The sequence below is a fragment of the Carassius auratus genome, chromosome 48, assembly GCF_003368295.1.
Source record: "Carassius auratus strain Wakin chromosome 48, ASM336829v1, whole genome shotgun sequence".
Classification (NCBI taxonomy): domain Eukaryota; kingdom Metazoa; phylum Chordata; class Actinopteri; order Cypriniformes; family Cyprinidae; genus Carassius; species Carassius auratus.
Window position 1 is genome coordinate 9,916,996 of NC_039290.1, and position 22,574 is coordinate 9,939,569.

General features: G+C 37.3%; 3 protein-coding genes and 1 pseudogene across 5 annotated transcripts; 2 read left to right on the forward strand and 2 right to left on the reverse strand.

Moving 5' to 3' along the window:
- Positions 1-589: 589 nt before the first annotated feature.
- Positions 590-6,591, reverse strand: LOC113065318 (TELO2-interacting protein 1 homolog; annotated as a pseudogene).
- Positions 6,592-7,482: 891 nt separating this feature from the next.
- Positions 7,483-13,090, forward strand: LOC113065810 (regulation of nuclear pre-mRNA domain-containing protein 1B-like). Of its 2 annotated transcripts, none has more exons than XM_026237337.1 (8): positions 7,483-7,745; positions 8,315-8,493; positions 9,346-9,475; positions 9,563-9,702; positions 10,002-10,120; positions 10,928-11,054; positions 11,127-11,302; positions 12,236-13,090. In XM_026237337.1, exons 2-8 carry the CDS (start codon positions 8,343-8,345, stop codon positions 12,383-12,385), a joined length of 993 nt encoding a protein of 330 aa, XP_026093122.1. In that variant the 5' UTR covers positions 7,483-7,745; positions 8,315-8,342; the 3' UTR covers positions 12,386-13,090. The 2 variants fall into 2 exon arrangements, with proteins under 2 accessions (XP_026093122.1, XP_026093121.1); XM_026237336.1 differs by having other exon boundaries at positions 7,484-7,745; positions 9,999-10,120.
- Positions 13,091-13,215: 125 nt separating this feature from the next.
- On the forward strand, positions 13,216-16,383 carry LOC113065811 (uncharacterized). Its single transcript, XM_026237338.1, has 4 exons — positions 13,216-14,199; positions 14,628-15,049; positions 15,682-15,735; positions 15,840-16,383. The coding sequence occupies exons 1-4, from the start codon at positions 14,112-14,114 to the stop codon at positions 15,987-15,989; spliced, it is 714 nt and encodes a 237-aa protein (XP_026093123.1). The 5' UTR covers positions 13,216-14,111; the 3' UTR covers positions 15,990-16,383.
- A 52-nt stretch (positions 16,384-16,435) lies between these two features.
- Positions 16,436-21,998, reverse strand: LOC113065812 (uncharacterized). Of its 2 annotated transcripts, XM_026237339.1 has the most exons (6): positions 21,859-21,998; positions 21,255-21,575; positions 20,921-20,980; positions 20,408-20,653; positions 18,289-18,348; positions 16,436-18,165 (listed from the first exon to the last, which is right to left on the reverse strand). In XM_026237339.1, the coding sequence occupies exons 1-6, from the start codon at positions 21,905-21,907 to the stop codon at positions 18,026-18,028; spliced, it is 876 nt and encodes a 291-aa protein (XP_026093124.1). In that variant the 5' UTR covers positions 21,908-21,998; the 3' UTR covers positions 16,436-18,025. The 2 variants fall into 2 exon arrangements, with proteins under 2 accessions (XP_026093124.1, XP_026093125.1); XM_026237340.1 differs by lacking the exon at positions 18,289-18,348.
- Between the last annotated feature and the right edge of the window lie 576 nt (positions 21,999-22,574).

The following is a 22,574-nucleotide window of genomic DNA, read 5'->3' on the forward strand; positions in this document are numbered from 1 at the left end:
CGGAAGATGATGGATGGATGGATGGAAGTTTAAAGTAAATTTATATATATTATATTAGTGGTGGGCCGTTATCGGACGATAAAAAAAAAAAATATCGCCGTTAATCTATTCTCAAAGTTGGGTTGGGAGCTGGGTCTATACTAAACAAGCTATGATGACTTTCACCTTTTTCACCTTGATATTTTATATAACCGACTGGCTGAGGACAGCCTAAAAAGATGCTCAGGACAGTTGACAGGCCACTGCTGCGCATCGTCATGAAAGCTTATCTTTCTCACGTGTTTTTACGCCTTACCGCTTGTCGATTTAAACATTAAAGCATCCAAACACAAGACACGGAAAAGTTGAACGGAGTAGCTGGTCACCCGTGCGCTGTGTTCGGTGCGGAGAGAGAGAGAGAGCCGCGTATCACGGACAGCGACACTGAAGTATTTGATATTAGCCACACATTTCATCCAAAGGAGAAAAAAAATATTCTAAAAGGTCCAATATTATCATTATTATTTTATTTTTATTTTAGAGAAGTAACAATAACTATAATAAATGTTATTTTGGCAGAATACATCATTGACATGGTAATTTTTTTTTTTACTCATCTTAAACTATAACGATCTGCATCATATGAAAATGTCTTTTCCACAAGTTCTTCCAGTCAGACATGTAGATCATCGTCCTAAATCTAGCGTTCAGATGTATAAAGCGCTGTTATGTGGCATCCTCTTCCTGCAGAAATTTGAGGATGTTGTCTGTGAACTGGTTCCTGGGCTTGTCTGATCCGGTCAGCTTCACACGCAGCAGATGAGGGTGAGGGGGCTCGTACGGGACGGGAGAGCTCAGCTCATTCAGACTGAACCAGACCAGATCAGAGTCCATCAGCCAGCGGAACACACTAAAGAGAACAACACATGATCAAACAAACAACTATTAGTGTAATTCACTCTATTACAGCAGGATATGAGACGGTCTGCTTACAGCAGCACATAAAGTGAACTACAGCATGGGCTGTTTCTAATAGAACTATGGTAATCTGCAAATGTATTCATTTTAATGATTATTTTCTTGTTCTATATTCTATTATATAATATTGATAACATATTACAGAACATCATTCATAGAATTAAATTATAATAAAACTGTATTCTATAAATGTTAAAATTATTATACAATATTGCAGTATTAATTGCATATTATGTAAAATTATTATATATTTTTTTCTCAATGCTTGTCAAATGGTCATATCTTTTCCTCTCCCTTTTTGATTGGTCTATTCTAAATATTACAAAATATTAGTAGATATATTGATTTACTGCACACCAAAAAATTACAGCTGACAGAGAATGAATCTACAATAATAATAATAATGATAATAAAGTTTTGATATTAGTCTCCAAATTACTGAAACTATAAATATAATGCAAAATTAATCACTTTTATAAGATAGAAACAATGCTGAGGAATTTAAAATACACTTTGATAAAGGAAAGAGTCTGTAAAAAAAAAAAAAAAAGAAATATTCCACATTCCGTTTTGAGATTGGTGGGGCTTTACCTGAGACACGCCTCCTGGAGTTTGATTGGCTGTCGCCAGCTGAGGTACTGAAGAAAGGTGTCAATCACCCGATCCAGATCCGCCTCCACTGTAAATATTAAAACAGACACTGAATAGTGAAAAAGCAAAGTGAAGTGAAGTGTTTGAGACCCTGTACACTAGATTACAGACAAACCTTAATGTATTTCTCCAGTGATTTCACTGCTGTTGACTTAAAATTCACAGCAGAACTGCAAACAGTGAACGCCCGCGCCATAACGGCCACAGATGTTCTAATATATTCTAATAGTCTCCATGGCAGCATTATCCTAATTAATTAATTAAGCAGCCTGATGTAGAGCCTCATTAGTCTCGAAAGATGGAGGTGAATGCAGAGGGATGGAGAGAAATGAAGGATGGATGGAGAATAATAAAGAGGGAAAATGATGTGAATGAGAGAGGAGCACTAGAGCCAGCTGGGAAATAAACAGCATGACCTCTCATGTCTGTCCGTCTGTCTGTCTCTCATAACCATGGTAACTCTATCAGTATTCAGTATTATCCTCCGTCTCTCACAAACTGTTTTCTCTGGATGAATCTTCTCCACACGGCGGCTCAATTAAATGACATATCACTTCAGCATTTCACAAACCACTGGCTTCAAATTTCTCATGGTTTGCTTTGTAAAACAGTTCCCAGATGTCACAGGAAACTATTTTATCAGCCAATAGTCAATATTATATGCACGCACTGAGCCTGAATGCAGCATGTGAGGTTTCACCTCATCTGGATTACATCAGAAAACCGTCTGAAGGTTAGGAAAAACAGAAAACGACTGATGGGAAAGACTAAAAGAGCCCTGGGAGCTGCTCCAGAGGAATGAACAGAGCAGCACAGGATGGTGTGTGTTTGAGCAAAGCTCTGGGGTTTCCAGCTGAAGCTGTGATGAGATGTTACCAGGAACACGTCTTCATCAGTGAGAGTGACTTCTGTCTGCTGCAGCTGTGGTGAAAGACTGAAGTGAGTCTACCATCTAGTGGTGACTGCGCTCACAACACAGAATCTGTTTTATGTTCCCCCAAGTAACTGTGCTTAACTGTGATTTACTTACAAAAGTGTAGTTTTCTCTCAAAAATACGGTAATATAGTTATTCCTTCAGTCTTGCACCATTTCCATCAAACAAACATTTTATGCAAAGTTTGCTGAAAGCAAAAGCACTGAAATACATTATTATTATTATTATTTAATCCCATTCAGGGTTATTATAATTGGCTAAAACTGAAACCATAAATTACTTTCTTGTAAAATTTTTATTTCTATAAGCTTTTATTTTATTTTAGCTGGTAGTAAAGAAATCGTTTCTCATTGTTTTCATGTAGTACTAAAATTTTATATATATATATAGATAGATAGATAGATAGATAGATAGATAGATAGATAGATAGATAGATATATTAGAAAATAAAAAATATATATAAACAAAAACTTTAATAAGGACTTTAATATGTCCCCTCAGGTTAGCAAGCATTGGAAAAATACTATTAAAGTAAAATATCAAGTAGACTTTTGCAAGCAAAAATGGTTCAAACATTAATATCTTAAATTATTTTTGGCTGAATATTGTGTTTGCCTCAGACATTCATTCAGCACATTGTTCAAAGTAGATGCATTTTATGTTTAAAATGTATAATTTAGGCAGATTATACGACAAGAATATCAGTATTTAATTTTGCATTTCAAGCTATAAAAACAAAGTGTCCTATTCCTGTATTTACATGCTAACTCTGCACATCCATTAAAATAATCATTATATTTGTAATTCGACTTAATATATATATATTTTTTTCACTTTACTTCACTTTTTCACTTATATTTTAATGTGTGAGGGACAAAGGAACAATTAGCTAAACCTTAGCTTTTAAGTTAAAGTTATGTTTTTGTTTAGCACATATATTACCTCATACAGAACCTCTTCAGACAGATCCATAAAGAGATACAGAGCAGCTTTGATCATTACTGGATCTTGAATTTTAACTAATATACAATATACACTATATCTTTTGCTCACCAAGTCTGCATTTATTTGACCAAAAATTCAGTAAAACTTTTTTTTTTTTTTTCAAAATACATTGAACAAAAAGCTCAAAACAGGATTTAATTGAAAGAGAAATTATTGATCATGGTTAATGCAATGATAGCAAACTAATAAATCCTTCAGAAGAATTTGTGCTTTGCCCAATTCAACTAACTCAAAAGAACAATTCATAATTCTGGCATCACTATAGCTAGCTAGCAAGCTTCACTACACTGAAAAGAAAAAAAACAGTAGCCATTCATCTTGCTCACATAAAAACACACACGCACACAACTCCAAGATGTCCAACACCTAAAAATCCACAAACACGTTTGACTTCAGACGTGCTCTTCTCAAAGGAAACAGGCCTGCAGCGATGCCGAAGCTATAATACATCAACAGAAGAGATTTTACAACCTTGAGTCGGATTCCCAGGTTGGGGTCAGAGAGCAGGTGGATGCATCTCTCCATCACGTCTTTTGCAATCTGGATATGAAGAGGAAGCTCCTGTTTCTCTGCAGGAACATCCATGTCCTCATCAGAAGCAGACATTGGTGGAAGAACATCTGTGCATAGTAGAATTTAAAAACCATGTAATTCCTGTGCATTTGACTGCATGCTCGTGATCATCAGCTGAATGCGTCTTGCAAATCAGCTTCAAACCTTGACGGTGATAGTATTAAAGCCATAATAATGGATTGCATGGGGAATTTGGCTCTGTGTGGTGTTGGTTTAATGATCAGAAATCTGAGCCCTAAGTTGAAAGTCTCAGCAGGTGGAATACTGAAGATAAGCCAAAAACGGCACTCATGCCATCATAACTCTGCTCTATTACTTCTGAACCCGTGTGTAAAGCACTTACCGCAGCTTGTTCCAGGGTAACCCACTACATCTATTACAGGTCTGCGACTATGATGAAACCTTCAGCAGAATTAATGTAACAGTTCCAACACTTTTTACTTTTATGCTGTGCCAACTCACTGGATCATTACTGTCATCTGCTGCGGAAGAATTAAATTAAAAGCAGGAACAGTAATGCTCAAGTACAGCTGCATCTCAATAAATTAGAATGTTGTGGAAAAGTTCATTTATTTCAGTAATTCAACTCATATTGTGAAACTTGTGTATTAAATAAATTCAGTTCACACAGACTGAAGTAGTTTAAGTCTTTGTTTTTTTTAATTGTGATGATTTTGGGTCACATTTAACAAAAACCCACCAATTCACTCTCAACAAATTAGAATATGGTGACATGCCAATCAGCAAATCAGCTCAAATCACCAGCAAAGGTGTCCTGATCCTTCAAAATGGTCTCTCAGTTTGGTTCACTAGGCTACACAATCATGAGGAAGACTGCTGATCTAACAGTTGTCCAGAAGACAATCATTGACACCCTTCACAAGGAGGGTAAACCACAAACATTCATTGCCAAAGAAGCTGGCAGTTCACAGAGTGCTGTATCCAAGCATGTTAACAGAAAGTTGAGTGGAAGGAGAAAGTGTGGAAGAAAAATATGCTCAACCAACCGAGAGAACTGCAGACTTATGATGATTGTCAAGCAAAATCGATTGAACTTCTCAAGAAATGGACTGAGACTGGGGTCAACTTATCAAGAGCCACCGCACACAGATGTGTCGAGGAATTTGCTGAACCACAGACAACATCAGAGGTGTCTTACCTGGGATAAGGAGAAGAAGAACTGGACTGTTGCCCAGTAGTCCAAAGTCCTCTTTTCAGATGAGAGCAAGTTTTGTATTTCCTTTGGAAACCGAGGTCCTAGAGTCTGGAGGAATGGTGGAGAAGCTCACAGACCAAGTTGCTTGAAGTCCAGTGTTAAGTTTCCACAGTCTGTGATGATTTGGGGTACAATGTCATCTGCTGTTTTTGAAAACCACTGCACTGCAAGAAATCTTGGAGCACTTCATGCTTCCTTCTGCTGACCAGCTTTCTGAAGATGTGGATTTAATTTTCCAGCAGGATTTGGTACCTGCCCACACTGCCAAAAGCACCAAAAGTTGGTTAAATGACCATGGTGTTGGTGTGCCTAATTGGCCAGCAATCTCACCAGACTTGAACCCCATAGAGAATGCATGGGCTAGTGTCAAGAGGAAATTGATAAACAACAGAGTTCAAACTCTAAGAAAACATTAACCACAAGTAAGACGTACCAAGTGCTTTCATGAGTGAGTGTAGTACACTATAGAACTGTGGCGCTCTCTGGTCATAGCTGAGATCAAGTGCCATAAACATGTTCTGCACCACATCATCCACTAGAGGCGGCAGACTGGCATGCGACTGGTGTCATTCAGAGGCTGCACATGGCACTAAAAGCCGCTTGGCTGACAAGAAGCGACTCTCCGGCATCAGTGCTTTGGAGATGTGCTCAAGATGTACTGATGAAGTTAGTACCATGTCCAATTTGGGCCCCAGAATCTTGAGGTACCCAAGGAACATGTTAAGAACAAAGATCTTGTGTTGGTCGTAAGGATGACGCCAAGCTGTGAAGGTTTTTGGATAGAATGTCAGTAAAGTCCTGCCTGCCATTGGTTTGACCGTTTTGTGCAACCTCTTCCAGTGCTTCATTGCACCTGTGCTTAACATCAGGCTCCTCATCATTGATGGCACCAACCAATGCTTCCAGTAGAGGACCGACACATTCACCTACAGACTGTCTGCACCGAGAAAGCAGGAAATGGGATATATCCACCAATTCAAGCATGACTTTCCAGTGCGGGTGGGAAGAAGTGCAAGAAATTATCTTCTGTAAGACCAAAGCAAGGGGCTGGGATGTGGCTTTCTGCCAGGATTGAGTCCTCTTTTCAACAAGCTCATCAACCCTCCCCAGATCTCCAGCTGCCACAATGTTTTCTGTTTTCTGAAGCTGCTCATCGGCCATTACCAGACCAACGACCTTGTACCGAACCCTCATGGCCTTCACTGTAACCGCATGGCCTTGTCTTATGTCTCCACTGAATATTAATGCCAGGTAAAAATGTGTTTAATAACGATCTCACCGTAGGCAGAGTGCAATAGCACATCCAGGGATCTGAGCACGGCCAGCTTTAGTTCATCAGAGGTCATGGCGGATTTTCCTGGGTCTTTTGGGGAACAAAGTCAAAGGCAGAGCTCTGAGAAAGAAGTCCAACTTTGCACGCAAGTGTTCTCCAATACAGATGTCATTACTTCCAACACTGCCTGGACGAGTACCTCCTGTTTGGAGCCAAGGGTTTTGAGGACAAATCTGTGGGGTGATGATCGCTAAGGGCTTCTATGTTGGCAGCCGTAGATTCTTTGGTCAGGAGGACACAGGATGGGCGGAGATATGCAAATGCAATCTTTGTGTTTTGATGTTCAGACATTATCAATGTATCTGTGAAGGCAGATTGTTTCATTATTATTCAGTGGGGTTTAACAATGTTACCTTCTGAAATATGATTTTCAGAAAATTATGATGCCCAGTCAGCAAATGTAAACCCTTAAAATGACAAAAAACTACTTTTTAGTAAATTCTTCTATGATCAGGTTTCATTTTAAGAGAGAAAGAGTATATTGAATATTTACTGACATCCCTTCCCCTTAAAAAATTCCCATAATACTTACTTTAAGAGGTTCAATCTAGCTAACTCATGTCTGCAGCAGCACATAAGCACTTTCAAGTTCATAATCATGACATTAAACTCCTGCTTCATTTCAATAAATACAACATTTTGAAATTCAGTCCATTTGGAGATCCTCTATGCCATCTACCAAACAAAAGCTGGCTTTCTTAGAAAAAAGAACACACGTCACTTAAAAATGACTGCTATTATTATTCAAAACGACACATGTCGTTGTAAAAATTACAGTATAGTTGCAAAAGCCCAGCATACGGTCGCGTCTCTATGACGTCGGCGTCGGGCATGACGTCACGCACGCGACCCTCGTTTGTTTATCAACCAACTTGGAACGAAAAATCATCGCGTTCAAACACTAGGCGAAAGTTTTGATGAAAATACTGGAGGATTGTATCTCATTAATTCGATTTATTCATATCTCGATTTAAACCACTCTTTTGATCCGCGGGAGTTCGTATTTCAGGGGTTTCCGCGTGCGTTTTGCCATATTGAAGTTAAATCCAGATTAGGCGACAAAAGCTGCTGACAGGTGGGAGTTATTTACTTTTACCTTTTAGTTGTTGCTTGATTTGTTTCTTTAAACTGCATAATTAGCTCTTAATGTCTTGGAAATGTTCACTGCATGTCCCGGAAATTATGCATTAGAACTAATCACCTCAACTAATCGATAACGACCAAACTCTTCAATTATATCTTATTTATGAATCAGACACATATGCAATCAAACTACTTTGTTCTTCATATGTATATTTTATTTATACGTACCTTTTTTTTTTTTTTTACTATTAATTGCTTTTTAAAAGTACAAATATTCCATATGTTTCATATATAATGTGTATCTGTGTGGTTAGATTATATAATTGATTATTATAGCATTGTTTTAATATTGAGCTTCCAGATAAACACACACACACACACACACATATATGACATCATGAGAGAATATGTATGTTTTAATTTTAGCACAATTTTTTCTCTCTCTTTTTTTTTCTTCATTAGTCCAATTTAAATGCCCCGCAGTTTGCAAAAATATCTAATAACTTTTAAGTTTCTTAAAGAAAAGTGCAAGTCTGTTTTTAATCTGTTGTGTCTTGTTAGAGTTGTTTGGAGAGAGAGAGCGGTCAGCATGTCGTCTTTCTCCGAGTCTGCGCTGGAGAAGAAGCTGTCTGAACTGAGTAACTCGCAGCAGAGCGTTCAGACTCTGTCTCTGTGGATCATCCATCACCGCAAGCATGCGTCCTTCATCGTGCGCGTGTGGCACAGAGAGCTGAAGAAAGGTGAGAGAGTTTGGATTAGCTTTGGGTTTAGAAGCAAGGAATAATGAAAATGTGTCAAAAATGTGCTCACTCTCAGGTCATCCGAGATGTAGATGAGTTTGTTTCTTCATCAGATTTGGAGAAATGTAGCATTGCATCATTGTTTCATGCCGTCAGAATGAGACCATAATCAACAGCACTCCAGTCCATCAGTTAATGTCTTGTGAAGCCAGAAGCTCCATGCTTGTAAGAAACAAATCCATCATTAAGATGTTTTTATCTTCAAACTGTTGCTTCCTGCTAAATGCAGTCCATAATCCAAAACAACAGTTCCTCCAGTGAAGATTTAATCTCATCTGAATCAGGAGAGATGTATGCAGACCTGGCAAAAAACATCTGTGAACAAATATGTGGCAGGATTTGATGTGAGAGACAAAAGGACTTTTAACTTATTATGGATGTTAACTGATGGACTGCAGTAGTGTGGATTTATAGTGTTGTTTTTATCAACAGTTTAGACTATTATTCTGACGGCACCCATTCACTGCTAAGCATCCAATGGTGAGACACTGATGCAATGCATCATTTCTCCAAATCTGATGAAGAAACCAACTCAAATACATTTTTCGGATGACTTGAAGTTGAGTCAGTTTTTTCATTTTGAGCTGAATTATTCCTTTAAGGGGAACAAGCATATTTGGTTGGCCATTTGAAAAACAAAAGACCACACTTTTCTAGTCTAAGTTAAGTTTGCACAAGGCATCCTGGTTGAAGGTTAACCTTCAGACTAAAAATATCAAACATTAAAACTGGAACGCACACAAAAAAGATTTGTTTTAGAGTTAGTAATAATTAAATGTGTTTGTTGTTCAGCGAAACGCAGCAGGAAGTTGACGTTCCTGTATCTGGCTAATGACGTGATTCAGAACAGTAAGAAAAAGGGTCCCGAGTTCACCAAAGACTTTGAGTCTGTCCTGGTTGATGCCTGCTCACACGTGGCCAGGTACACACACCTTCATATACATGTGTCATGCGTTCAGTGGTATGAATTTGTCCCGTCTCACATATATTCTGTGTCTTTCTCTGTCAGAGATGGAGATGACGGTTCTAAGAAGCAGATGGAGAGGTTGCTGAACATCTGGCAGGAGAGAAACCTCTATCGTGCAGACTTCATCCAGCAGCTCAAACTGGCCATCGAGGACTCAGACAGTCCCAAACACAAGCCCGCAGGTCAGCGCAATACATGCATATTGCGTAAAAGCTCTTAAAACATCCCAGGATGCACCTGAAGAAGTTGCTAGATGAATGTCCAGAGTGGTCAGAGTTGCAGGCTAGAAAAAGTGATCTTTCATTTGTGTTTTCATGATGACTATAGCTTGCGAATCTTGTTTTAATTCAACGTTTTGGCCATGCAATCTTCATCAAGCATCAGTTTGTTAACTGTCGAGTCTTGGCTTGTAGAATGCATGCATGCATGCAAGTGAATCATCTCTTTTTGAAAGTAAACGTTGCATGCTGTTTTGTAGTAGATGACAGAAAAAATTTGAAAAGAAGCTACCAGAAGGTGCAGGAGGAAGAGGAGGAGGAAGATGATGATTACAGAGGTCACTATTCTCCCCAGGAGACGGACGCAGCTGCTCCACAACTGGTACCAATGACATTTGCTTGAATTAAATCTGATTATTGGTTCTTGCTACTGATTGTTATTATAACATTTCAATATCAGCATTCTAGATTTATAATTTCTATGTCTGTATGTTCTATATTTTTTTAGCACCATTTTTGAACTTTTTTTTTTTACTTCATTGTTCCTTTTTAAATGCTCCTGCAATATAAAAAATAAATTAAAATGACTATTTAAATAATAAATAAAAATACAAAATTCCATGGATAATATAATATAACATGTTTATAATAACAGAATTAAATAAAAATGTTTAAAACATTATCGTAGACACTGCTAAAGCTGCTTTACATTTAATTTTTCATCTGAAAAAATTATTATATTTTACATAAAGTTTGAGTCTTCATTTCTTTCAGTCAATTTTTCACTTTGCAGGACCATTCAAAATAATTCTTAAGAAGTCAAACATTTTTAAAAATGGTACTAAAATAACAAATATATACTAAAATAATATACATATTAATTCTAAATCTAAGAGCTTATCTTTGAATAGAAATGCAACAATCATGGGTAAGAATCACATTTCTTTTAATAAATGGCATTTAAATGATTCCCCAAACTCATGTTAAAAAAAATATATATATATATTTACAATAATAAATGTATACAATTATGATGTATGTAATATAATGTGTGTATGTAAAATGCTTGGGTACTTGATTCAACGTCACATTGCAAAATATTGCTAAACCTGGTTGACGTTTCAAAGTAACTGCTGATATGTTAGTTATATATATGAATATACATGTATGTGACTGTTGTGATCCTCAGACGGAGGATCTGGTGAAAGCGCTGCAGGATCTGGAGAACGCTGCGTCTGGTGACGCTGCTGTGAGACAGAAGATCGCATCACTTCCTCAGGAAGTGCAGGACGTCTCTCTTCTGGAGAAGATCACAGGTGAGTCTCGCTGGAGAAACGTACCCCGGTCTAACAGGAAGTGTGTTTCTGATAAACCTCTATTCTCTGCAGATAAACAGGCGGCAGACAAGCTGTCGAAGACGGTGGACGAGGCCTGTCTGCTGCTGGCCGAGTATAACGGACGCCTGGCCGCTGAGTTAGAGGACCGGAGACAGCTGGCACGCATGCTGACCGAATACATCCAGAGCCAGAGAGATGCGCTCAACGAGAGGGAGAAGAAGCTGGAGGTACGTTAAGAGACAAGTTTACATCCTGTCATCATCATCTACTGCTCGTGTCTTTCCAAACTCTCTTTGATTTTCTGCAGAATACCAGAGCTGATGTGTTCAAAATAAAGACAGTGGATCTGATTTTTACCTTCAAGCATCAAAAAGTAGTCCATATGACTTACGCACTGTATTCAAGTTTTTAGAAATCATTTGATAGCTCTGTGTGCCAAAAGAGACCAACATTAAATCATTATTCCTTGATAATCATAATTGTGCTTCAACTCAAGTTGGGTTCATTAAAGTTTAGTTCCTCACATAAAGCTGTCTTGGTGTCAGAAGACTTTGAATATAGAGCCAAGACAACCTTTGGGACACTTTTCATACTTTTATAGTACTTTTTATTCAATTTGGAGCTTGAAAACAAGCTACTGTAAAAAGTTTCCTTTTGTTTTTAATGAAAGAAGGCAAATCAAACACATTTGGAAAGACAAAAAAAATTGAGTTTAATGCATTACTTAAATACATTTAAGGGTCTGAATTACATAAGAAGTTTTAATGTTTTTGAAACAAATCTCTTCTGCTCACCAAGGCTGAATTTATTGATCAGAAATTCAAATAGTCGTCATATGAAGTATTATTACAAATTTAATAGATATTAAAATATAATTAATTCAGCATCATTCCTCCAGTCTTCAGTGTCACATGAGCTTCAGAAATCAAATATTCTAATTTACTGCTCAATAAAAAAAAAAAAAATTTTTAACAGTTTTCAGGATTCTTTAATGACTATGAAGTTCAAAAGAACGGAATTTTAAAAAATGGATTTTTTTTGTAACATTCTAAATGTCTTTATCGTCCTTGTTGATTGATTGAATGTATCTTTGCTGAACAAAGAAAAGAGCAGCTGTCTGATGGATTTGTTCATTGATTGATTATCTGCTGTTCTTGCAGGAGTACAAGCAGAAACTGGCTCGTGTCACACAAGTGAGGAAGGAGCTCAAGTCTCACATCCAGAGTCTTCCAGATCTGTCTCTTCTCCCGAACGTCACCGGCGGTCTCGCTCCTCTCCCGTCTGCTGGAGATCTGTTCTCCACTGAATGAACATCTCTCTGAGACTCACAGTCCTGTGCGATCAGACACTGGGTTCCTCTTCCCTGACCGTAACATCAGTAATGGAGCGAGAGATGAAGATCTACTGTCACACACGTTTGCTTTTCATTAGTTCTCCTGTCAGCTCAACCTCACGGAGATCAACCCGCCAGTCGATCCATCATTAAACCGGACTCAGAGTGTGGAGATTTTTGTCTTGATGTGACTTTGCTGTGGAAAGCAACTCCCTTTGCTTTGTCTTATACCTGTAGGTTTTTAGTTTTACCGCTCAAGAGTTTAATTTCACTTCATTTTGGTTTTTGGAAGAAACTAGACATGAGGAGTCAGTTTTAAACACTTCACTGCTAATGACTTGAGTTCATGATATCAAGAGATATTAATTAGAAACTCGCGCTCATTATATATTTTGGTTACAAACCTGACCTGTTTTTCGTCAAATAATTATTTTGATGATACATGCAACAGATTTGCTGATATTTGTGAGAGGAATACAGTGTGATCAATGGTTTTCTCTTCTGTGGTCACTGTATGTTTAGCGTCTCTCATTAAATACGACTGAACACATTGAGCAACAAAATGATTTTTGATATTAATGGATCCTTGGAATTTGATTTGAATGGATTGCTGTATTATATGTGAAGCGTGGAAATATTAAGTGGCCAAACTCTATTCAATACATTTCTTATGTTAAATTCATAGATGTGTGAACTGTGTTTTTGCTGTTGCTGATCACCATCAAGACAAAAAAAAAAATTGAGAAAACTGAGTTAAAGCATGTTCTAGGCTTACATTTACTTGAGTGATACAGTTATGGAAATCACATTTTTAAAGGAATCTATACAGTGATGGTGATACACTTCCTGTTCATGGAAGATGAATTATCTTCATCTATTTTTTTCAACTCGGATGAAATAAGAAACCATCTTATCTATTCCCATTTTGTCTACGTTGATGCCACTATTATAAACCAACTTCTCTAGATATCCTAGTGTTTACTTGATTTTCTGAAATCGGATGTGTTCCAGGCTCGTAACGTCAGGCCGTAGTGATCCGTTATCACAACAGTGATCGATTCATCTTCTGAAAACTAGGTAATATTTAGTTTATAAATTCTTTATTGAGTTGACAAGACAGGCAATGGATCGAGAAAACGGACAGTTATCGTGAAAAAACCGAACAGAGACTGGAAAAGGCCAGATCAAACCGATCACAGGTCCGAGTACGCAGCGAGTCGATAAGTTTCTTCTCGAACTTTCTTGCCCGTCCACCTGCGCAATATTATTCCTCGATAATAATCATATATGGATAATAATAATACGTCGCTAGATTGAATTGTTGTATAAAGACAATAAATCGTAATTGTAAATCAAAACAATACTGAATACAATGCATGACTCAAAGAAAACAATTTCAGATAAATCTTTTACCGCAGCCTAGCTTGTTCACCTGGCCAAGGGGAAGTGACGTCAGTGCTTTCCCGCGGCTACTTTAACACTGCTGCCGTGTGATGTTTCATTTCGAAGGGTTGAACCTGCCCCGATAACGTGATATTTAGCCCCAGGAATACGACCTTTACCAGGGAGAACCTCACCAGAATAGGTGTATTTTGCCTTGCAACGCGGTTTTTACCGGGGATCGCACCTGAAAAGCGATTGGGCAAGTTTTGAGTAACTCGACGGGTCTTGCTGTGAAAAGTTAGTTCATTTAACAGTGCGTCATGCTTCTGTACAGTAATCCGGCACCGCTCATAACAACATCGAAGATGTGCCTCTTTCTGCTAGTTATTTTCTCTCTCATCGGTGCCAGTGAGTATTTACTTCACTTCATTTACATTTATTCATTTAGCAGACTCTTTTATCCAAAGCGACTTACAGATGAAGACAGTGGAAGCAATCAAAAACAACAAAAAGAGCAATATATAAGTGCTATAGCAAGTCTCAGTTAGGTTAACACAGTAGGCTACACCTAGCATAAGATTTTAAATAATATAATGTAAAGAAAACGGATAGAATAAAAAAAGAATAGAGCAAGCTAGTGTTAGAGGTCTTTACGCATACACACACAAACACACACACACACATACAATTGCACAATTAATGCAAAGAAAATAGAATATAAAAAGATTAGAAAGGTAGTTAGAAGTTAATTATTATGTTATTTAGTAGTTGATACAGTTCTGGATCTAAGTGTAAGTCTATTGCACAATAATTAAAAGTGTAAATACATCTGACAGGTGCAGGTGAGATGTCGCCAGCGCCGACACCAGAGTTTCGTCGATGCTTTCCCCAGTGGGTTAACGCCAGTCAAGTTCAAGTCAGCTGTAACAACACCTTGATTGCTCAGCTTTGTGATCCTGATCAGAGCTGTCGAAACATGAATAATACCGGAGTCTCGCTAGAAAAGGACAGAGAAGGAGTGTGCCTAAACATCACCAACTGCTCCTATGATGCACGGTCCTGCAAAGCACAGAGTTACATCGATAGTGAACAATCTGAGGAGAATTTTACTGTGAACATGACGTGCAACCATGAGTCACATTCAGAGTCTATTGCTGTTGGGATCACTGTGTCAGTCATCATCATCATCATCATCATCATCATCATCACCATCATCATCGTCATCATCATCATTGTGCTGATCATCTGTTACAAGAAGGTAAGTATTGTCAGAGGCAAATAAAATATGTGATGAAGAGCTTTAATATAGGAATAGTTAACTTAAAAATGAACTAAATTTTTACTCACCCTCAAGCTGTTCTCAACCTGCATTACTTTTTTTTCTTTCTTCTCTGTGAACAACAAAACAGTGTGAATGTCAGGTTTGTGTTTTACGTATTATTGTGGATCATGGACCCCAACTGCCAGGCTTCAAAAAGAACAGCAAAAGTGCATTTAATATACCCTGAAAATTGCCCAGAAAACTTACCAAAGTGCCATACTCTAGTTCTTCAGAAATCATATCAGCTTTACATGCGGAAATGGATGGAATTTTAAGTTATTTCCCCATTGCTATAGCACCCACATTTCTTTTACATATCGTCTCATTCAAAGATTGGCGATTGGTCAAAGAACATGAGAAATAAAGGATTCAGAACACTAGGAATATATTTCACCAGTTGAGTAACTATTTTAAAGACACAAAATGTTCATTATCCAAAGCTCCAAAAAGAGAACAACTGCAAGTATATTGAGATGCATAAGAACATTTGTGATAATGCAAGAGATCAACAACTGAATCAGATTTTTATTTGTATTTATTTTTTAAAACTAAGATATTTGTACTTGCAGGTGACTTGCTTCAGGACAGCCATTCGTGACTTCTGTCATCGACAGTGTATAAATGTAAGTGTTATCATATGCAAATTAAAAGGAACATTTTTTTATTTTTTTGCTGAATGATGCTGAGGAGTTTTCTTACTTAAAATATTGTCTGTATTCACTTGCAGAGGACTCCTACAGAAAAGCAGGACAATGAGTCAGAAGAGAGTTTCCTGGAATCAGGAAAAAATGGTGTAAAGTATGTCAGACATTTACACTGTATCGTGATGGTTTGTCATAAAGCATTCGTCTTTGTGGCACACTATTCAGTTAAGTGACATCCCTGTTTACAAGGCAGTCAACAGACCATTGTCTTATAGTAGAGGTCTGCATGAGAGGTTAGCTCACCTGTACTCTGCAATCAATATCCTGCCACACTGTTGGATCAGATCCCATCAGGGGTGGACTGGGACCAAAAAGTGTCCTTGGATTTTCTGGCCCACAACAGCCCGCCACATCATAATACATCCGGTCCTGTTTTGATGTCATTTATTAATTTAATATTTAAGTAAACAGATTGGGGATTTTAACCAATAGGGCAACTGATCCTCCGTTGAAACAAAAAAAAAAAACCTGCATGCAGCATCTGTTTATTTAGCGACCAGTGTTGCCAAGTCCGCTTAAACGTGATTTTGGGCTTGTTTTTCTGTAAAGTCGCTTACAAATATTGGTAGTCGCGGTTCGCGGGTTTTTTTTGGGGGGGGGGGGGGGGGGGGGGCTTGTTTCTAAAGTGTAGTTGCTTAATTGGGCTTGTTCCCAGCTCCATAATAATTTATCAAGCAGATAATTTTCTACATGTTATTTAAATGTAGTCTAGCCTGTTCTCTCTGCCCCTACCGTTTCCCCATACACACAGGAGACAGCAGAGTTTTTTCCCACCCACAAAATAAATAAACAGTTTGCAGTTTTGTAAAACTGCGCACGGTTTACCAATCGGTCCACATGGATATAAATTGACAATCTGTACCCAGAGTTTATTTATTTTTCTCTTCCCAGAACCTAGGGGGGCTCCGTAGAAAAAGTCGAAAAAGCTTTTTTTTCACAGGCCTGTTTGCTTATTTGTCTCGCGAGACCTGGCAACACTGTTAGCGACTCCTAGTGAGCAATTCATGCTCATCACGACACAAACATTCTCCTAGAACTCACACTCGCAAAGATCCATTCGAATCATGCATGAAATAGAAGTTTATAAACTCAAACGATAGCTTCATGTGCTTCACAGATAAACTTGAAATGTTCAATAATAGATAATCTTTGACTTGGTTCGTAAAAACGCTAGCCCGACGTCCTGGGGCTGTTGTGTTTTCCATTGGCCAGCGGCCCACTGGGAAAAGTCCCATTGCTCCAGATGGCCAGTCCGCCCCTGGATCCCATGGACTGCCTTCAATCCTAAACAGGGTTTTTCTACATTTCATGTTTTAACAAAGTCTTGATAAGCTAAAGTACATATTACTCTGTATAAGAGTGTGTGGCAAATGCTTCTGTTTATATATACTGTGTATTACACCACTGTGTTTGATTGTTATACGACTGCCTTTGTAATTAGTATAGAGACAGTATTGTGCCATTCTGACGAGGAGGGCTGGACATCTCCCAAGGTTTATTCCTCTTTAACTAAACCTAAAGACCACAGTATGTATTTAAGAAGTGCTGCTTCTGTATGTATTTATAAAATATATTTATAAATATTCTGTATTTTAGTTTATGCTCTAAATTATTTTAATATTAACTTAACGTTTGCACATTTTTCACTTTTAAAATAAAAATAATTGAAGGAAAAAAAAGTGTTTTTATTCTTTTGTTGAACGATCGACTCGATATATGGACTAGATTTTCAAATTCTCAAGAAAATGTTATTATTTTACTATGAAGGTTGCAGCAGGTGTGATAAACTTGTTTCATTGAGGTACAAATGTTCTGCAAAAATATCAAATCTTTACTGGTAAAAGGCTTAAACATACACATTTCTATGGCACTTAATGGTTAGTTTTGTTCTGTTTTACCATTGCATGCCACTGGAGAACACAAACCACTAAACCACTTCCTGCTCCACTGGCACTGCTTTCCATTTTAAGGGTTTTAATTTCATTGAACTGCATTATTTTGTAAAGAAAGATCACTTTGATGTGAATGCTAGGATAACTCTGATCTACAGTAATGTGAGACTTGAAAAATGACTTTTGTTATTAAAGCTGTATTGACACAACCAACACTGTATAAAGCATTATACAAATAAAGGTGACTTGACTCATAATTAAAGCCCCATGTATGCCATCTGTATGACATGTTGGTTGGTCTCACAGAAGTATCACCATCACACAGAAGAAACAGCTCTTCTCTGAGATGAGCAGAGCATCAGATGTTCAATAAGAAATCCAACAGCGGCGATTCCCACCAGACCAGACAGAACCAGACGAACCAGAGCCTCAGAGATGCCACAGTGATCCACACAATCTGAAAGAGATGAGACGTGTTCACTATCGGCACCAACATCTGTGCATCAATGTTTGATCTCCTAGGCCTGCTAAGATACATTTAAATAAATATATGAGATAAATACATACAGATAAGACTGACCTTCAGAATGATTTGCACTGACCAAAGAGCCACCAGTGATGACCGGCACAGAAACCGGTGCTTTAGGAAAACAAAACACACAGAAATAGCATCAGAGAGGGCAAATTCAAGGCATATTGGGATCTGGCCTCAAATACAATCTCAGCCAGATTCACAAAAATATTTTTAACAAAGAAGTTAAGACTTTTCTTAAGATAAATTCTATTAAGTTAGGAAATACTTTCCTATTATAACGTTTTTTCCTCCTTAAGAAAATGAGAGGTTTAAGTGAATGTAGCCTATGGTGGTTCTTTCCTGAAAACCCATTGATCAACATGAATAAATAGCACAACACCACAATATTTACTCAACATTTTTTTTATGTGCTAAATATTTTAATTATTTTGTACCAAATACTTCTTGTAATTAAAAAATGAAATCCATATTTTAGTAAACTTTTAGTTGTTACTACATTTTAAATTCAGTCACATCACACTTAACTTTACATTTTCAACATCAGAGTTTAACTTAGAGGTCAAGTGTGTCAAACTTTTCATTACCTGATGAGACACATTTATAATATTGTAAAAATGCATGTTTTTACATGACTGTATTTTAATTTTAAATACTTTGCATTGTAAAATCAACTTCTAAATGTCTGTTCAGTATTCCCTATAACATGACAATTTTAATTTGTGGTGCTTCTAATTAAGATAAAGATTAAAAAATTAAAATAAGACTGCTTGATAAAAAGCAGTTCCAAATTATTGGAAACTTAACACTGGACTTCAAGCAACTTGGGCTGTGAGCTTCTCCACCCTTGCTCCAGACTCTAGGACCATGGTTTCCAAATGAAACAAAACTTGCTCTCATCTGAAAAGAGGACTTTGGACCAATGAGCAACAGTCCAGTTCTTCTTCTCTTTATCCCAGGTAAGACATCTCTGATGTTGTGTGTGGTACAGAAAATTCCTCGACACGTCTGTGTGTGGTGACTCTTGATAAGTTGACCCCAACCTCAGTCCATTCCTTGTGAAGTTCAATCGATTTTGCTTGACAATCATCATAAGTCTGCGGTTCTCTCAGTTGGTTGAGCATCTTTTTCTTCTACACTGTTTCCTTCCAATCAACCTTCTGTTAACATGCTTAGATACAGCACTCTGTGAACTGCCAGCTTCTTTGGCAATGAATGTTTGTGGTTTATCTTCCTTGTGAAGGGTGTCAATGATTGTCTTCTGGACATCTGTCAGATCAGCAGTCTTCCTCATGATTGTGTAGCCTAGTGAACCAAACTGAGAGACCATTTTGAAGGCTCAGGACACCTTTGCAGGTGTTTTGAGTTGATTTGCTGATAGGCATGTCACCATATTCTAATTTGTTGAGATCATGAATTGGTGGGTTTTTGTTAAATCTGACCCAAAATCATCACAATTAAAAGAATAAAAGACTTAAACTACTTCAGTCTGTGTGCATTGTATTTATTTAATACACAAGTTTCACAATTTGAGATGAATTACTGAAATAAATGAACTTTATGAATTATATCATTTTATTCTATTTTGTGTGACTTCTGCTGCCAAGTTGTTTTCTTTAATGTTAAACATGACTGCACTTTAAAACCTTAAAATAAATATAATTTCTTATAATTTCTACTGGTTTAACCATTACTTATCATTTAAAATATACTTAAAGTGATAGTTCACCCAAAAATGAAAATTCTACCATTATTACTCAGCCTCCCGTCCCTGATAGCTCATGTACATCACAGAGACTTCGATTTGATTTCTATAATAGGCTGTATATTAACTTATTTGGAGAAAACCGGCAGTTCTTTGTGAAATCAGACTCATGTTACTCTCTTGAAGGGAACAATGGAAACATTTTAGTTGTGTTGATGTCCATGCAGGTTTAGAAAGCCTTCAGATTTAATCAAAAATTTCTTAATTTGTGTTCCTAAGGTCTCACAGGTTTGGAACGAAATTTAGGTGAGTAACAACAGAATTTTAATTTTTGGGTGAACTGTCCCTTTAATATGGGACACAAAGGCATTTTCTGTGACTGACAATAGTTATATGTACACACATCTTTTCATTGAGGTTATTGTGGCAGGAAGAGAGATCTAAAGGTAGTATTTCTCATACCTTCCTGTGGTGAGCAGATCTCTTTCTTGTGAAGATGGACGCTCTTATTGCTCACTGGATTCACAGCCGTGCATCTGTAGGTCTCTGAATCATTATAATGAAGATCTAATGATAAACTGAGGTTGATGCTGAGATCAGGATTGCTGTTCTGATTCACTATTTCACTCCCTTTATACCACGAGATAGACACGTCTCGATCATTCTTCACCGAGCAGAACACAGAGCAGAAATCTCTATTCTGAAATTCTGAGGAGGAAAAACACCTTTCGTTTTATACAGAGGCCCAAACTGCAATAATTTGGTGCAGATGTTGTTATTGCTATGGCCAAAAATTAAGATGGTCATGTAAATCACTAAGATATTTATAACAGTATAGCACAATTATATAAATATTAGTCGTCACTCTGTATCTCCCAATTATATTTCCTAGTTAGATGATATTTAAATGTTTTTATGATCAAAAACAAAATGCAGTCCATAATGGGTGGCATTTGGCAAAACAAGGGGACTTACCATTAACATGGTTTGCATTGACCAATAAGCCACCACTAATGACAGGAACAGAAACCGGTGCTTTAGAGAAACACAACACAAGAAAATTGTCGTTTTAAGTCACAGTGGATTTTGGCTTGATATCTATAAAAAAATTAAAGTAATCTTAGGACCTGCTTTATTTTAAGAAGCTGAAAGTAGCCTTAAAGGCTTACTGAGGTTAAATTAAGTGTCAGAAACATTGTTAGATATTTAACACTCAAGACTAACATTATACTCTCAAGTAGCTCAATGTACTGGCACAGAATGTGACACAGTGGTATTTTGTGTTGTATTGACTATAGCTAAATCATACCATATACATCGACTCTGAATGTTTTCCTAGAGATTAAATCATTGATGGTGAGAGCGAGCGTATAAAGTCCAGATTCACTGACGCTGATGTTCCTGATGGTCAGTGATCCTGTCTGCTGGTCAAGCTGCAGTCGGTCAGACAGTCTCTTATGAAGCCATACTTTACTACGGTACATCTGTGCTATTCGGGTGGTTTGGCTGCCAACTGTAAAGAGCCACATGGTCTCATCATCTCCTCTGAGTTCAGATATTCCTGTTTGCAAAGTCAGAGCCTCTCTCTCCATCACTGTCTTTAACTCGTCCCATCCACCGGTCACCAGATCTGAAACAATATGAACGAGGGTTAAACAGGGGTTATATGGAGAGTTTGATCAAACTACAAAAATCTAGAATATCTAGAAAACACACTGTGATATAAAATTCAGGACTTCTGAAATCTAAATGAAGTTTGCTAAGATTTCAGAAACACTTTAAGACTTCAAATGTTGCATTGTTTGGAAATTCAGCATTGAAAATATTCTAGTAAGCTCCTTGACTGTTGACCACAACCACTAAAACAACATTTTGCTCGAGAAAAGAAAATATATTTAAAAGGGTTATCTTACCTTCCATACTGATTAAAAATACAATGAGAAACCACATGCTGATGGACATTAAAAAACATCAGATGATATAAGTGCTGTTGTTTCTCTTGATGAAGCAGCTGAAGCCCGAGATGATGTGATAAACATTCAGTGAGGTTTCAATCTCTGTCTTTTATAAGGAAGTGACACACTGGAAATGACATCAGCTGTACCACTAGATGGCACCAAACCAACAATGAACAATTACAGTTTTTCTCAGTCACTTTGGTGCATTTTTCAAAACAGAAATGAAATTCTCAAAACTACTTGTACAACCTCCACATCATCTAGTCATTAATACACATCATAAAACCAGTTTCTCATTCTTTTGAACAAGTTGCGATTGCTTTTGTACATTCATTCAATTGATTATGCATGTTTATCGGCAGTTTCCTACATTATCAGTTGCTCATGTCATGTTGCTCAAAACGTATTGCATAGTTTTCTGTGCAACAGTCTTACCACTCAAAACATCTAGTCTTTAGTTCATCGTATAAGTCATTAAATGCAAAATGGTTAATCTAGTTGTCAAAAACTGCCTAGCACACTTTTTATATTTATTTTTACAAGTTATTATTAGACTTTTTTAATTTGGCATGAATTGTGCAAGTGAATCTTGACTTATGAAGAGAATGTAGATGATAAACCAATGATAAACCCTTTCTCTGAAATAGCTCAAAGGTTCATCTCATGAATCT

Excerpts from the sequence above, each read along its gene's own strand:
- LOC113065810 (XM_026237336.1), top strand. The coding sequence starts at position 8,343 with ATGTCGTCTTTCTCCGAGTCTGCGCTGGAGAAGAAGCTGTCTGAACTG. Across the intron at positions 9,476-9,562 it reads GCCTGCTCACACGTGGCCAG|AGATGGAGATGACGGTTCTA; the intron begins GTACACACACCT and ends TTTCTCTGTCAG. Across the intron at positions 11,303-12,235 it reads AGAGGGAGAAGAAGCTGGAG|GAGTACAAGCAGAAACTGGC; the intron begins GTACGTTAAGAG and ends CTGTTCTTGCAG.
- LOC113065812 (XM_026237339.1), bottom strand. The coding sequence starts at position 21,907 with ATGTCCATCAGCATGTGGTTTCTCATTGTATTTTTAATCAGTATGGAA. Across the intron at positions 20,981-21,254 it reads ATTCAGAGTCGATGTATATG|CACCGGTTTCTGTTCCTGTC; the intron begins GTATGATTTAGC and ends GTTTCTCTAAAG. Across the intron at positions 20,654-20,920 it reads CAATGCAAACCATGTTAATG|AATTTCAGAATAGAGATTTC; the intron begins GTAAGTCCCCTT and ends TTTCCTCCTCAG.
- LOC113065811 (XM_026237338.1), top strand. The coding sequence starts at position 14,112 with ATGCTTCTGTACAGTAATCCGGCACCGCTCATAACAACATCGAAGATG. Across the intron at positions 14,200-14,627 it reads TTTCTCTCTCATCGGTGCCA|GTGCAGGTGAGATGTCGCCA; the intron begins GTGAGTATTTAC and ends TACATCTGACAG. Across the intron at positions 15,050-15,681 it reads TGATCATCTGTTACAAGAAG|GTGACTTGCTTCAGGACAGC; the intron begins GTAAGTATTGTC and ends TTGTACTTGCAG.